Source organism: Siphateles boraxobius, unplaced genomic scaffold (genome assembly GCF_051911475.1).
Source record: "Siphateles boraxobius isolate OS27281-9 unplaced genomic scaffold, OSU_SipBor_1 8, whole genome shotgun sequence".
Lineage (NCBI taxonomy): Eukaryota > Metazoa > Chordata > Actinopteri > Cypriniformes > Leuciscidae > Siphateles > Siphateles boraxobius.
Genome location: NW_027509208.1, coordinates 596,891 through 611,616, shown reverse-complemented (window position 1 = coordinate 611,616; position 14,726 = coordinate 596,891). Strand labels below are relative to the sequence as shown.

Genomic DNA, 14,726 nt, shown 5'->3' with positions numbered 1-14,726 from the left:
GTGGGTTCACAGGAAATGCATGCACTCGCTGGACCTCTGCTTCTCGTAATACTACTGTGTATTGTGTATTGTTAATAAAGCTAAAACTATTTAAAAAAAATGTTTTCTTTAAAATAAAGCTAAAATAACGTAAAATAATGTGCTTTTGTCATTTTTATTATTTATAAATAGATATTTCTGTTAACTTTAACTGACATTTTAGTACTTCAACTTAAACCTGTTTATTTCAGTTAGTTCAGTTTATTTTTTAAGTCAAAATTTTGTTTACCATAAAGTTTGCCTAATTGCATTCACATAAATGTATATTATAATACATTTTCTGTAAAAGAAAATATTGTTGGTTTATGGAGTTAATTGAAATAAAAAATTTGAGTTTATACATTGGAGGTTTAATAAATAGAAACTCCAAATATTATGTTATCTGAACCACATTAATTATCTAAGTTGATTTGACAAAAGATAAAAGCTGTGATAAATCATGAAAATAAATGTTTACAGTTTACATGCACATAACAAATAGGCCTGATGAAATACTTTTTTTGCAAGCAATATATCACAGATATTTCATTTTAAAAAATCTACTGTAAATTTTTGCAATTCATTATTATGATACATTTGAATGCCCGTCAATATAGAAAGATGCTTTTTGCTGCAAGTGGAGCTCACTACAGAGACCTAGTCCAGGTTCAAGTTTAGGGATAGGGATATGGACAGGGCTAGGGTGTGGCTGGACCTTCAAGCTCCACCCATTACATTCAGAGAGGGCGTGGCTGGATGTCCAGCTCCACCCATCGGCTCTTCAGTGAGCAGCTTTTGCTGTCAGATGCTGTAGTTGCAACATCTAGCATGCAGCAGGGGTTAACTGGGCCATGCTAACCAATGCAATGATCTCCAAAACGTGTGAATGAGCAAATATGACAGTACACTATAAACCCAGATTTTGTTTCTAATTAAACTTACGAGTGAGCATTACTTATTCTTTTATGTTTTGTAAAAACCTGCTATCATTACTAAACAACATTAATTGTTTGTACTATTTAGCTGAAAGATTCATTGCACTAATCAAGTTTAGCAGATATTACTTGGTATGTTTAGTTTCATAAGGAAGGGGAGGGGTTCAAACACCACATCACAAATCAAAAGCAGAAACCACTGGTATTCAAAAACCTGCCTGGTCACGTGAAAAGACCCGCGTCTAACGTGCTTCCAAGGGGCTCTACACCTGGCTGGACGAGCACAGGCCTCGGCAACAGATGGTATTGAGAATTAACCAGTAGCACCTCAATGCAGTGCATGAGATCCACGGGGAGGAGTCGGATCAAGATCCAAGGGGTGGAGATGGGTAGGATTAGGGTTGGGTTTAGGGATTAGGGGTGTGTTTAGGGATCAGGGGGCGGAGTTGGCTAGGTTTAGGTGTATGTAAGGTGGGAGGAGTTGGATCTGGATCCGACTCCTCCCCGTGGATTTCATGTTCCGCAGTGAGAACCATCTCGAATTAACAGAGGTTTAGATGTTGATGAATTATTGTTTAATTTAATTTTAAAATATTCACCATAATGGTGATAAGTGTTGGCTTTAGTTGAGCTCTTGCCCTTGACATATGAAAATTAGCAATTATCTGCCTGCTTTACCTGTGTGTCTAAAAAGGTACAATTGTTATAGCTAACAAGCTATAGTAAAGTGATTCAGTGATAACTGCACATTGATGTTGTCATCAATAGAGATTAAAATCATGAAAAATGAAAAGCTTCATGTTGCAATGCATGCTGGGTATCTAATAGCACACCTAAACTCAAAAAGTTTTAGAATGTGAACTAATGATTTTCAGTAAAGACTACTAATGTAAACTTGTTTAGTCTACTGCACCTACATAAGATTATATGTTAATACAACTCAACATGTTTAGTTTAAGCTTGTGTAAAAACTAAAGTGGTATAGGGCAACGGGTTTCCACGCAATTTGCGAGTAAAGTCAACTAATTCGGGTTAAGAGTGTAAGCAGGTTGTGTACACTGGAGGATCACACACCACACGAGCAGCTGCCATTCAGATGAATGCCCCCTTGATGTCCTTCCTTCTCCACCAGCATGGGAAACAACAAGGTACAATGTTTTGAAAAACAGCTACCACCTTAAGCTGACTTTAGCTGGATTTTCTAGCAATGTAAAAAAAATATATCAAGGTGAGATAAGGTTTTGACTGGAAATCTTATGCTTCTGGTGTAAGTTTTGCATACGTGCCAGAGGAATTTGTGTTGTCAGCTGGATGGGTTGAATAGATCAGTGGGTCACGTCTCTGTTGATCTTGTCCAATCACTGTGTCAGGGGCCTCTGGAGTGAATCATCAGCATGAAGTTGATGCTGTCGATTTAACTGTACCCATGGGGAGAGCTCATGTGTTAGGAAGAATGAAGCTGAGACTTTTTCACAAGGTAATCACAACTTAATTTAACTGTAGAGTGCATATTTAAAGTGACATTGTGTAGGAATTTCTCCCATCTAGCGGTGAAATTGTATTTGCATTCAAACGAATTGTGCTCTCCAGCGCCTCTCTTTTTCAATTGCGTGTTGCATCTACGGTAGCTGCTATGTACCAAAAAGCTATGACAAACAATGCAAGAACAATCATATGCTCTATTTAAAATATATTCTTATCGAATTTCTAGGTTACAAAAAGTAAACTTACAAACCTTGTTTCTAGCGCCTTCTCAACTTTATTCACTAGCTGCTATTCATCAAAGAGCCTGTTTAACTTTTAACTATAAATGTTCTACTGTCTATATAAGAAAGTACACAATTAAGCAATGAAAAAAAGCATGTCATTCAGACTGTAATATTGACTTAGCCTTCCTGTCGAGGAGAAAGCAGGACTTCAGCGTCTCTTTTGAAATCTTTCTCCTGCGTTAGTTCTTTCCACCTGGAAAAAGCTATCCCGGCATTGACTCTTGTTTTTTGTAATCTCCGGTCACGTTTCCTTTTACGTTCAATTTTGGACTTTTTTGGCGACGAGGATTTCTTCTCCTGAGGCTCGGCATGTGTATGCCATTAAAAATAACAGTGCAATGCAGCCTTTTAAAGATATAAGGATACCTTTGACATTTCTCAATGATGTCATTATAAAAATGTTAAAATGGATTGTGTGAGGGTTATGTTTAGGAGTAGTGCATATAAAATATTAGCTCAGTATAAAAATAATAGAGGTCAATAGAAAGCCTGCATCGTGGTAGAAAAACAAATGTACTTGGTCATGTTAATTTAAAATATACATTTTTGTACCAATGTAAAAATCATTACAGTCACGTTTGATCAATTTAATACATCCTTGATGTGAATTTTATTATGTGCATGCAGAAAACTTGGCACGTCTTAAAATTTTTGCATTTTGAAAGAGTAGCATATGATGAAGTTAAATGCTTCATAATCATGACCCTTTGACAGTTGTTTTTCACTGCGGTTCATAAATCAGCACTTTATCAGAGTGTTTGCTGTATTCTCTCTCCCCGACAGTGCAGGAACTGTTGAATCAGACCCATGTGTACCGCACATTTCCTCACATCACAGTGGCTCTTCTCCAGGCCTGTTCTTTTCTGCACCCACTTTATGACCTTGTTTGCTTTTGTTGAAGGCTCCAGCTGGCCTGGCCGGTTCGGAAGACCACAGAGGCACATCCCTTTTCATTTTGTGTGGCGGTCCACGCTTCTCACTGCTTTCCTGCCTCTTTATCCCCACTCTTTCAGTGTGAGTGTACGTGTGTGGTCCCTGCCAACAGTTTTGGCCTAATGGCCAGTGAAGATGTGAAGTATAGCTGTCTGGTTTGTGCCCCACAGCCACATCTAGAGAGACTTTTTTTTCCTAAACATGAGGTTAATGGAGCAGACAGGTTATGTGTGGCAGGCCATCCACCCAGCGGAGGTCTAAGCTAACTGTGACGGTGGATGATTGGACTAAACGAGTGCTTGTTAGGATTTCAGGAAGTTTTCTCTGCTTTGTTGATGCTAACTTCAGCCACAGGTATGTGTATGTGTATAATCCTCTATACACTCTTAAAATAAATTTTACAAAAGTGAGTTTTCGCAGTGATGCCGTGAAGAAATATTTTGGGTTCCCTAAAGAACCCTTTAACGAACAGTTCTTAAAAGAACCATTTTTCTTTGAGTAAGAACATTTTAATTATCTAAAGAACCCTTTTCCACTATAAAGAACCTTTTGTGGAATGGAAAGTTTGCATTTATGTTAAAGGTTTTTTAATGGAACATGCCAATAAATAAACTTTATTTTTAAAGGGATGGTTCACCAAAAATCTAAATTTGGTCATTACTCACCCTCAAGTTGTTCCAAACCTGCATGAGTTTCTTTCTTCTGTTGAACACAAAATCAGATATTTTAAAGAATGACAGTAACCAGACAGTGGACGGCACCCATTGACTTCCATAGGAAAACAAAACGAAACATGGAAGTCAATGGGTGCGCTCAGCTGTTACTGTCATTCTTTAAAATATCTTTTGTGTTCTACAGAAGAGAGAAACTCAACAGGTTTGGAACAACATGAGGATGAGCAAATGATGACAAAATGTTCATTTTTGGGTGAACTATCCCTTTAAGAGTGTAGGGATCCTTGCTGATATATATATATATATATATATATATATATATATTTTTTTTTTTTACAGAAAATAACATCAAAGTGTACGTACCAGTATGATTTAGTCATCTAGACATTGTAACTAATCCAATTCGCTTAATTCAAGCCACGCTTTTTGTAAATACGTCGCTGAATTGGCCTGTGTTATAATAGTGCAATGCCACTGGCTTGAAAATAATGTGACTGAATCTTTCCTATAAACAGAACAGAAACATCCCGCCAGTGAAGGACAGCTGAGGTGCCAATCCAAGGTCATATTTTCCAGCCCGGCCTTGGACAGGAGACGACGCTTCACACAATAACTCCTTTATTTTGTCCGTCTGTAATGCAACAAGTGTGCTTGCTCTTAGGGGTATGTAGTCTGTCAGCAGCTTTTAGATTCCTAGCCTACGATATTTCTGATCGCAATGTTATTATTGTAGGCCCTACCGATAAATTGATTTGGATGGGTCTTATTTATTAAATAAAATAATACAACAAAATAAAATAATTCTGGCATGATGATTTAAAGTACATTTGAATATTTCTTGCTAGACCTTGGCAAAATCAAACAAACCAGGGTTCAAGGTTAGACCTTTAGATTAGCCGATACATCTAAGTTTATAAAATTTCAGTAACAAAATTGATTAATTTGCAAATCTCATTAAAAAATAATTAACTAAACGGTAACGTTTATGAAATGTAAATGTCATAATCCAAGATGAAATGTGTAGTTTGAGGTTGATGATCAACATTTTCTGGTAGCACCTCTTGAAAAAGAAATGACAATTTTTTAAATGAGCTTCAGGACCTGTTTTGTGTCCATTTGTGGAAATTGCCTTAAATAAATAGGCTACATTTTAAAAAGCACTTTTTAATAGAAACTGATCTTGTCCTTTTCCAAATTATGCGGTGAAATGCTGCCATCTAGTGGATGTTCTCGCCTTTTCCAAGTGACAATAAAGTAACCTAAACTAAAGCACCGTATTTCTCCTCAAATCGATCGAATAGATTGCCAATTTGACTTGAAAGCAAAATATAACACTGAAAAGAAAACCCTAAACAAAATAAAACACTTAATATTATGTAGTTCAGTCAACTGATTTTATATTTTAAATCATTTAACACATTTTAATGTAATTATACATTCATCCAGGCCATCCATAGACCTGAATTTATACACAGACTATCAAACAAACAGAAATGAACTGAGAATGTCAAAGATTTTTTTTTATTCCAGAACATCAAAAAAGGAAAAGTTTAAGAGCTTGTCGCTCAATCCTGTCATTTCAGAAAGCCATCATTTATAAGCACAAATACCCTCAAGGTTTTAGTGTACACTCATCCATTAACATATTTCCACTGTGAATATCTTTTAATTCGTTCAAAAACATCAACAAAAAAAACCAAAACTGTTTGAAGTACAGAATCAGCAGATATTCTCAAATTCTTTTTGTTAAAATGAGCTATCTACTCTTTTATCATTTAAAGAGGTTGTTTTTTTTACATACTTTACATATTGCATTTAATTTTCAAAGGAATGACAAAGCAAGATGATCTAGAGCACTCTGGGAATTGTGCTTTATTGGCACAAATACTGATTCCTTTTGCTTATTTCTGAAGCCTGCTATGACGTCTTGAAGATGGTGGTTCTTCTTTATCGCAGATCCATTTATTTATTTCACATGAAGTCATCTGAATCATTGCCATCCTGCAGAGAAAATGATCATTTCAAGTCATAACAGAATTTATGTAAATGCTCAGCTATGAATATTAAACTCTAAGGACGTATTACCTCATTTGTGGTCATGTTGTCACTCTTCATGAGTGCTGAATAATTCCTGCAGGAAAGTAGATGTTACATGTAAGTTCACAAAATGAATGCATGTACCTGTAAATAACAGCTCTCAAAAGGACTGATTATTAAATGTTATTTTCTTACATTTAACATTTTAATTTTTGTATATACAGTGGAGTGCATAAGTCTGAGACCACACTGAAAATACAACACTGAAGTAAAAAAAATTGATTTAACAAATATAAATTCTGTAAAGAGATTTTAAAAAAATACTCAAATCATTTTGCTGATAACATAATTTGTTATAAAATTTTAAAAAAATAATAAATAAATCATTTTGCAAGTGGTCTCAAACCTTTGGATGCCAGTGTATTTAAAAACAACAACAACAAAAAACAATTGTTTGTGTTGAGATTATAATATGCATCTCAACATCTTAACAATATGCAGCACCTTAATTCTTCCATCTCTTTTTTATTTTTTATTTCCTCCTTCTCTTTCTTCTTCTGATCTTGTATTTGAGCCTTCTTCTCATTTCTTTCCTCTCTGTCCCGAGACTCCTTCTCAGCGGCCAGATCAGGATAGCGCTCCTCTTTCGTTTTCTCTAGTCTGTTGACAATTTCATTGATTTTCTTTTCTACCGTCACAACTTTCACCTGTTGATATCGAAGTGCAGTTGAATATTTATAAGGAATTTGCAATTATTCACAAGATTTCATAGTAAAATAGTAATCCCTGAACACTTCAAAATCATATAAACTGTTCAGACAGTTTTCGACATATGATTTTACTTTCTTATAGGTTATTAGTTTCAATTGTGTACAAATACAAGAATTGGATGCAGTGTGCACAAAATCATAGTGCTTATTATCAAAGCATCATCATTATCTCTCATCATACCTCCTTCTGCCGATGGAAGCCTATCTGACCGACATCCATGTCTCCTGTTTTTTTCAGATTCCCCCATGGTGTGTAAACAACATTAATATTGTTCATTTTGCATCCTGTAAAAAAATACAATTGAGATCACACCTTCAAAACACTCTTAACAAACTAGTTTTGATGTTTCTCGTAAAGAAGCAATACCTTGAATGCTGTTGTTTTTGACGAGCTGGGCACAGTCAATCAGGACTTCTTTTGGTAAGTCTTCTATCGGTACACCCTTTAATCAATTAACAGTTGTCAACACAGAAATATTATAAATACATCTGTAGGCTAAAATCCGTTTCACTTCTCAAAATACCTTTGGCATTCTTAGATATACATGAGCAGACGAAAGCTTGTCCACATGGAACCTGGAATCACAGAAACATTCATTGCAGATCAAAACTAGAAGAAAAATAATACTTCATTCGTGGTGTCAAGCAACAAATAAATGTTCTCACCAAATATCTTCAGGCCATCCATACTTTATCAGATCTTCATCTGTTGAAAAACAAAAACAGCTGTTAACGATCTGACAAGCACAGAATGCTGAAAAGTATTATTTATAATAAAATATGCACGTACTTTCATATTTATCTTTGCCCATGTAGATGGTATAGGACGGTGAGACAACTGTAAAAGATAGCATGTAATGCAACTTTTAAAAAGCACTGTTTATTCTTGCTATAAAACTGAAGACACAATGAACCGCCAACAATATCATCTCACCATGTCAAGCTACATATATTGCAGTCTTTTTGTTGTATGCTTTATTTGTAGCATTATCATTATTTCTTATTCATACTGTCTTTGCTGACAACATAAACATGGTCTTGCCTGGGCACACAATTCACTACTCACCCTCGCTTTTAAAGTAAAACACCATCTTTCCGCAAAGACACAACCTTTAAAATGTATTCAACAAAACAATGAGCACATCAGAGGTAAATCATCTGAATCAGAGGCACATGTCATGTGTACCATCCACTCCGACCACAACATGAACGCAAGCATCGCTGCAATGAAGTAGCGATTCCCAATTCGTGAAAGAATTGTTCGTTTGAATCGGATCTTTTCAATGAATTGGTTAAACCATGTGCCTCTGTATCGCGATTCACATTGGACAGTTCTACGTTTCGAACTGTCCTCACGCCAGCCACTGCATAATATTTCACAAAAATGTGTTAAAAGTTATGCGGTTCCGAGTTCAGATCGCTTTATCAACACAGACACGAATCAGAGTTGATTTAAAATAATATATGCGGGGAAAAACGTTTTCAGACTGATGTAAATGTATTTTGTGTTTGATGTAGATGCAATTATTTATTTATTTTATTATACATTACTTTGTTTTTAGAATAACCAAGTGGTAGTAAGAAACTGAATTAGGGGGTATGGACGCACAGTCCGACAGGACCGGTTCTTGAAAAACAAACCGTTTAAAAGAACCGATTCGCAAAGATGAATCCGACTTCCCATTACTAACCGGATGTTGTCATGCAACATACGCTGTTTCCGTTTCCGTGTGCGCCACAATTGACTCTGGCGCGGTGTTCAAAGCTGATCGCGGCTGAGGGCGAGAGTTTTGCCGCGATTTTGTTCCAGTGTTTTCACACAAATCAAAAAACAGAAGCGGATTTATTTTACCTGGTAAGTAATCAACTATAGATATTGTTATCTTGTCAGTATTTAAATGAAATGTGTGATGATGATCATATCCAGCATGTATTTTTACACCGCGCCAGTCGGATTGTGCTTGTTGTCACTTGGCGCCTAGAAAATAAATGCGGTAAAAACAAGTGAGATGTGAAGTTGTATATGCTGTATGCTTTATACTCTGGGCCAAACCACACATACCTGTAAGTCCTGTATCATAGCAATAAGTTTGACAGGAAAACATTCAGTTCGATTCTTTTAATTTAATGACACACAATATTCTCACTGCCTTCTGACGCGATTAAGTGTTTGTTTGTGTACGTTACTAAAATATTGTCCACTAAATTTGCTCATGTTACTACTTTATATCACATTCAGATTATCTCATGGCAGAAAAAACAATATTGTAGAAATATAAGAATGTTCCAGAAATGCAAACAGTGGCATCCCATAGAATTGTTAGAAATCACGTCATTCTCTGATTCCCTGTCTTCTCATTTCAGGTGATTTGAAGATGTTATCCCATAAAAGAAAACATGGCTCTCCTGATGCTGAAAAGTATGTGATGTAATGTTGTTAGATATTAGATCGTGAAATGTTCTTTGCTCTTATGACTCAGATTGCGAACCATTTTTTTCCTTTGCAACCCTCCACAGTAACCCATCTAAGAAACAAAAAATAAACCCAAGAAGGACAACTCGGCAAAAAGAGAACATTCCCATCTCGCTGGCATCACCCCAAAAAATTCTCAGTACACCTAAGAAGATGCAGAGGACCTCTTCTTCACTAGAATCTCCTCCAAAACGGATCTCGCCACGCAAAACAGTGTTAGGAGCAAAATCTTTCTACAGCAAGCAGAAGCCCCTGTATCTCACACCTCTTGAAAGGAAACTGTTGAAGGAAACCAAGTCACCACCGTCAGCCCCTAGCAAAGAGCCATCACACCCCCCTTCAACTGCTGAGAATCCTGTTAAAAAACCAGTTAGGAGGGTTCAGAAGAAAAGCAGCGTCACTGGTCCCCAGTCTAACCTGAAAGGATACTTTACTGCTAAACCCAAAGGGAAAAGTCCCTCTGACACACACACGGATCAGTCGTCAAAGGTCACGTTTCCCCCCATTTCATTTACTTCTATGAAATCCAAAGGAAAACCCAAGCTTGTTGTGGGAGCAGCTTTCTTCAGCACTGGAAAAAAGGCCAATTCATTGTACAAGAAGTCTGCACAGAACTCAAAGCCTAAACAGCTCTCAACTTACGAGAAACCCAACTCTCAGAAACCCACGAAGAAGAAGGAAGTGACGTTAGCACCAGGAGAGCGTTCGCCAGTCCGCCATGCTGTCTTCTTAAAAAAACACCCGGAAGTGGGCAACACAACCAAAGCTACCAATGATGAAGATGCTGAGAGCAGCGAGTCAACACAAGTGCTGTTAAGTCCCAAGAATATGTCTCCTCAGGTCCTGGCTGGTTTGCATGGTATTACCAAAGATTTAAAGGTGATTTTGAGGAGATCAATTAGCCCAAACAAATCCTTTGAAGCAGGTAGCCAGGTAAGATTGAACTGTTGAATTATCTGATAATAGCTTCAAAAAGCTTTCATTATCGGTTTCTCACACTGAAAATGTTTTCCAGGACTCACCCGCAAAAACTGATTCAGTGTTTGATGTGAGTGATATTCCATCAGAACACAACAGCTCTCATGATGATGATGATGATGATGATGGTAACTTAACATCCACTAATTATCTATCCATCTATATAATGTATAATCTATCTCTCTCTCTGTCTACTATATATATATATATATGTAATCAAAATACTTTCTAATTAGAAAATAATTTAATATTAAATAAGTAATAAAAACTAATTTTGTGGATAATCGTATCAATTAAGGTAAATTAACATCTAAAAATTATCTCTGTATGTAATATATATATATATATATATATATATATATATATATTATTGACTGTTTACATGTACATCACATTTGTGTGTAAATAACATTTATTATTATTTCTCTGTTCAGAAGAATCATCTGTATATCCCATCTTTGGCACTAAAAGGTAAGTCCATCATATACCAATTTTTCCCCTAATGCAGTTGTGGCAAAATATTGAAAGGTACAATACATGTAAACATTTTCAAATCTACAACTCTATAAAACTAGTGTGATATTCCATGTGAAAGAATATAACCTGGCAAAAACAAGGTCATAAGTTATGATGTCATGACCATGTAAAGTTGGTAAACTTTTCATTGAATGCGTTTAGTTTGAGCCTTACTAGTTGTTCTTTCTTGGTCATAGATCTCAGAAAAAAGGGATTTTGTCCCCACCTCTGAACACCAGCACTCCTGCACTGACTGGCACTCCTGCTTTTAAAGCCAAAGAGAGGAGTGCTTTGAGAAGAGAGATGAAGAAGCAAACGGATAACCAGCTCATCATTGTGAGTTGAAGGTGCAGTTGTTAAATGGAAATAAATGGGTGGTTCTTCACCTTCTGTTAATGGTTAATGTGTCTGCTCTTTAGGATGCTGGTCAAAAGCAGTTTGGTGCTACTTCATGCGGGTCCTGTGGGATGCTGTACAGTACAGATAGTCCCGAGGACAACTTCCAGCACACGCAGTTCCATCAGCGCTTCTTGGACACCATTAAGTTTGTGGTGAGCCGTCATGTTGTTGTCATCAATGCAGTTTACCGATTCTGCTACAAAAATGTTGCAATTTCACATCAATTTGTATGCTTTAGGGTTGGAAAAAGGAGAGGGTTGTGGCAGAGTTCTGGGATGGAAAGATTATTCTTGTTCTTCCTGAGGATCCAAAGTATGCCACAAAAAAGGTATGCTGGTAGTTGGTTAGAGCTTAAAGGGATAGTTCACCCAAAAATGAAAATTCTGTCAGTATTTACTCTCCCTCATGTTGTCCAACCCCGTAAGACCTTCGTTCATCTTCGGAACATGAATTAAGATATTTTTGATTAAATCTGAGAGCTGGATCACTCCTCCATAGGCTTCTAAGGGATTGACACTTGTTCCCCGAAAAGTTATTAAAGACATCGTTAAAATAGTCCAAGTGACTACAGTGGCTCAATCTTAAGTTTATCAAGCGACGAGAATACTTTTTGTTCGCAAAAACAAACAATAATAACGACTTTATTTCAACTATTAATTTCTTTCTCTGTGGGCCTCGACTGAGTTCACTTGTGTAACAGCGCAGCGCTTCTGTGTTGTACGTCACACGCATCACACACATGACCAGCGTCGGCCAATAGTGAGCCTACGTGTGACGTAGCTCTACGCTATCACTACGCTAACTGACTCGAGGCCCACAGAGAAGGAAATGAACAGTTGAAATAAAATCGTTATTTTTGTTTGTTTTTGCGCACAAAAAGTATTCCCGTCGCTTGATAAACTTAAGATTGAGCCACTGTAGTCTCTTGGACTATTTTAACGATATCTTTAATAACTTTTCGGGGAACAAGTTTCAATCCCTTAGAAGCCTATGGAGGAGTGATCCAGCTCTCAGATTTAATAAAAAATATCTTAATTCGTCTTCCGAAGATGAACGAAGGTCTTACGGGGTTGAACAACATGAGGGAGAGTAAATACTGACAGAATTTTCATTTTTGGGTGAACTATCCCTTTAAACGCTTCTTATCAGTATTTTCTAACTTGTGCTGCTTTGTTTCAGGCAGAGGACGTGAGACGGATCGCAGACAGTGAATTGGGCTTTCAGCAGATCACACTCAGTTGCCCGAGCTCGGCTAAAACCTACCTGTTCATTAACAGTGACAGGATGGTTGTGGGATGTCTGGTGGCTGAGAATATTAGACAGGTGAGTGAGTCTTTGTCTACCTGAAGACTTTACCTCAGAATGGCAGTGATCAATAGGGTTGCCAACTTCAGAAAAGAAAAATGCGGGACAATCGTGGTTCTTTACAGGAAAATAAGGGACACTCAAAATATTTGTACTGTATCACACAGTATATGTCATTTCTGTCACCGAATGGGTTGATGAAAGGAGCAAGGATTCAAGTGCAGGAACAATGGGTATTTATTAAGTGGTAAAAATTAATCAAAAATACAAGAACTCCCAGTGGGGGAAAATAAGACAGGCATCTTAAAGAAAGTAATAGCCTACTTTTATTCAGCAAGGACGGATTAGAGTAATCAAAAGTGACTGTAAAGTCATTTATAATGTCACAAAAGCTTTTTGTAATTTCGGATAAATCTACTTTGAACCTTCATCAAAGAATCCTTCCTTTTTTTTAAATAAAAATATTAATAATAATCAGAAATGTTTCTTGGGCAGCAAATCACATCAGCATATTATTCCCTCAGGAAGATGTCATGTTTTCTTGCGTGGCTGGATGTTGGACTCATGAACAATAATCACGTTGTTTGAATTCACCAAAACTGATTTGCCGAAATTAAAACCCGGCCGGGCAGTGAAAGGGATTTGCCGTTAGCGCGAGTCCGGATCAAACCGGGAGCGATCAGACAGCGATCTAATGCGTATATGGTCTGATGCGCGTGAGTGTGGGCCATGATTGGATGATGACCGGTGTTGTGTGTTGCTGTTGTATCGGTCAGCGGTTAGATCAGCGTAGCAGTCTATTTAATCGGAACCAGGGAGGTCCCGTACGGGACAAATAAATTAGGCCTAAAATACAGGTCAGTTGGCAACCCTAGTGATGAACTAAAGTAAAACTGATCTTACTGAACCCAATGTTTTCCAGGCCTTTCGTGTGCTGGAGCAGCCAGAGAAACCCAAAGACATGAACAAGGAGGATTTCATGGAGCGCCACAGAGCCTGGTGCTGCTCTACCGTGCCGGAAAAAGCCCTCTGTGGCGTCAGTCGCATCTGGGTTTTCAGTCTGATGAGGAGGAAGGGCATCGCCACTCGCCTGCTGGACACTGTCAGGTACTTCTACCAAACCTTCTTATAGTGGGAGTTAGCATAAACTACTTTATGCATATAAAACTGTTTCTTACTGATTCAGGAATTCTTTCATGTATGGGAGCCATCTGACCAAAGAAGAAATCGCCTTTTCTGACCCAACACCAGAGGGGAAGCTGTTTGCTACAAAATACTGCCAGACGCCAACATTTCTGGTGTACAACTTCATCAGTTAAAGGAAAAACAACTACACTAGGTTTTAGTTTGACTGCATTTGTTAATGCTTTTGTAAGATTTTTCAGAGGTTTTAATAGATAAAAAAAAGTTATGTTCAAGAGAAGTTCAGTCTAGTATGACAAACATCTAATTTTACTGTGTTTTAGAGACTGATGTTTTGTCTTTAATGATGTGTTCACAAATTCATTTTAAGGCATGGTTTACTTCAGCACAAATATTGGTTGATTATTGTAAGCTAGCAGGTCCTAAAGTTTCCTGCCTGTTTGGAAAATAAGGCTGTCAAAGTTGGTTGTAAAATGAGCAAAAACGTTCAGTTCACCTGCTTCTTGCTTTGTACATATTTTTTTAAAATAAATGGTCTTGTTCATATATTTTGTCTTGTACTTGTGAATGAAGCTGAGTTATACAGCTTAGGTGACTGGTCAAGTTTTCAGTTTGTAATTACCCTTTGCCTTCTAGTTAATTTTATAGTTTTGTGGTGCAATGACATTTTAAAATATATTTCTCTAATAGTTTTTTTATTAGTCTGTCCATAAAAACTTGCATTCATTCGACAAGAATTAGCTAAATGTTAAATCTTAAATCAAAAACTTTATTTT

The 14,726-nt window shown here is 37.0% G+C and overlaps 3 protein-coding genes across 4 annotated transcripts in view; 2 read left to right on the top strand and 1 right to left on the bottom strand.

The window, feature by feature from the left end:
* LOC143729596 (uncharacterized) overlaps window positions 1-14,726 on the top strand; it is a 700,608-nt gene that overhangs the window by 648,055 nt on the left and 37,827 nt on the right. The window lies entirely within an intron of this gene.
* Window positions 5,829-8,384, bottom strand: ccdc25 (coiled-coil domain containing 25). Its single transcript, XM_077220826.1, has 9 exons — window positions 8,203-8,384; window positions 7,927-7,974; window positions 7,803-7,842; window positions 7,661-7,712; window positions 7,504-7,579; window positions 7,318-7,421; window positions 6,871-7,073; window positions 6,415-6,460; window positions 5,829-6,330 (listed from the first exon to the last, which is right to left on the bottom strand). The coding sequence occupies exons 1-9, from the start codon at window positions 8,225-8,227 to the stop codon at window positions 6,301-6,303; spliced, it is 624 nt and encodes a 207-aa protein (XP_077076941.1). The 5' UTR covers window positions 8,228-8,384; the 3' UTR covers window positions 5,829-6,300.
* Window positions 8,545-14,496, top strand: esco2 (establishment of sister chromatid cohesion N-acetyltransferase 2). Of its 2 annotated transcripts, none has more exons than XM_077220824.1 (11): window positions 8,545-8,991; window positions 9,501-9,555; window positions 9,654-10,542; window positions 10,625-10,715; window positions 11,022-11,058; window positions 11,301-11,439; window positions 11,523-11,654; window positions 11,741-11,830; window positions 12,682-12,825; window positions 13,730-13,914; window positions 13,994-14,496. In XM_077220824.1, exons 2-11 carry the CDS (start codon window positions 9,512-9,514, stop codon window positions 14,124-14,126), a joined length of 1,884 nt encoding a protein of 627 aa, XP_077076939.1. In that variant the 5' UTR covers window positions 8,545-8,991; window positions 9,501-9,511; the 3' UTR covers window positions 14,127-14,496. The 2 variants fall into 2 exon arrangements, with proteins under 2 accessions (XP_077076939.1, XP_077076940.1); XM_077220825.1 differs by having other exon boundaries at window positions 8,855-8,991; window positions 11,025-11,058; window positions 13,994-14,271.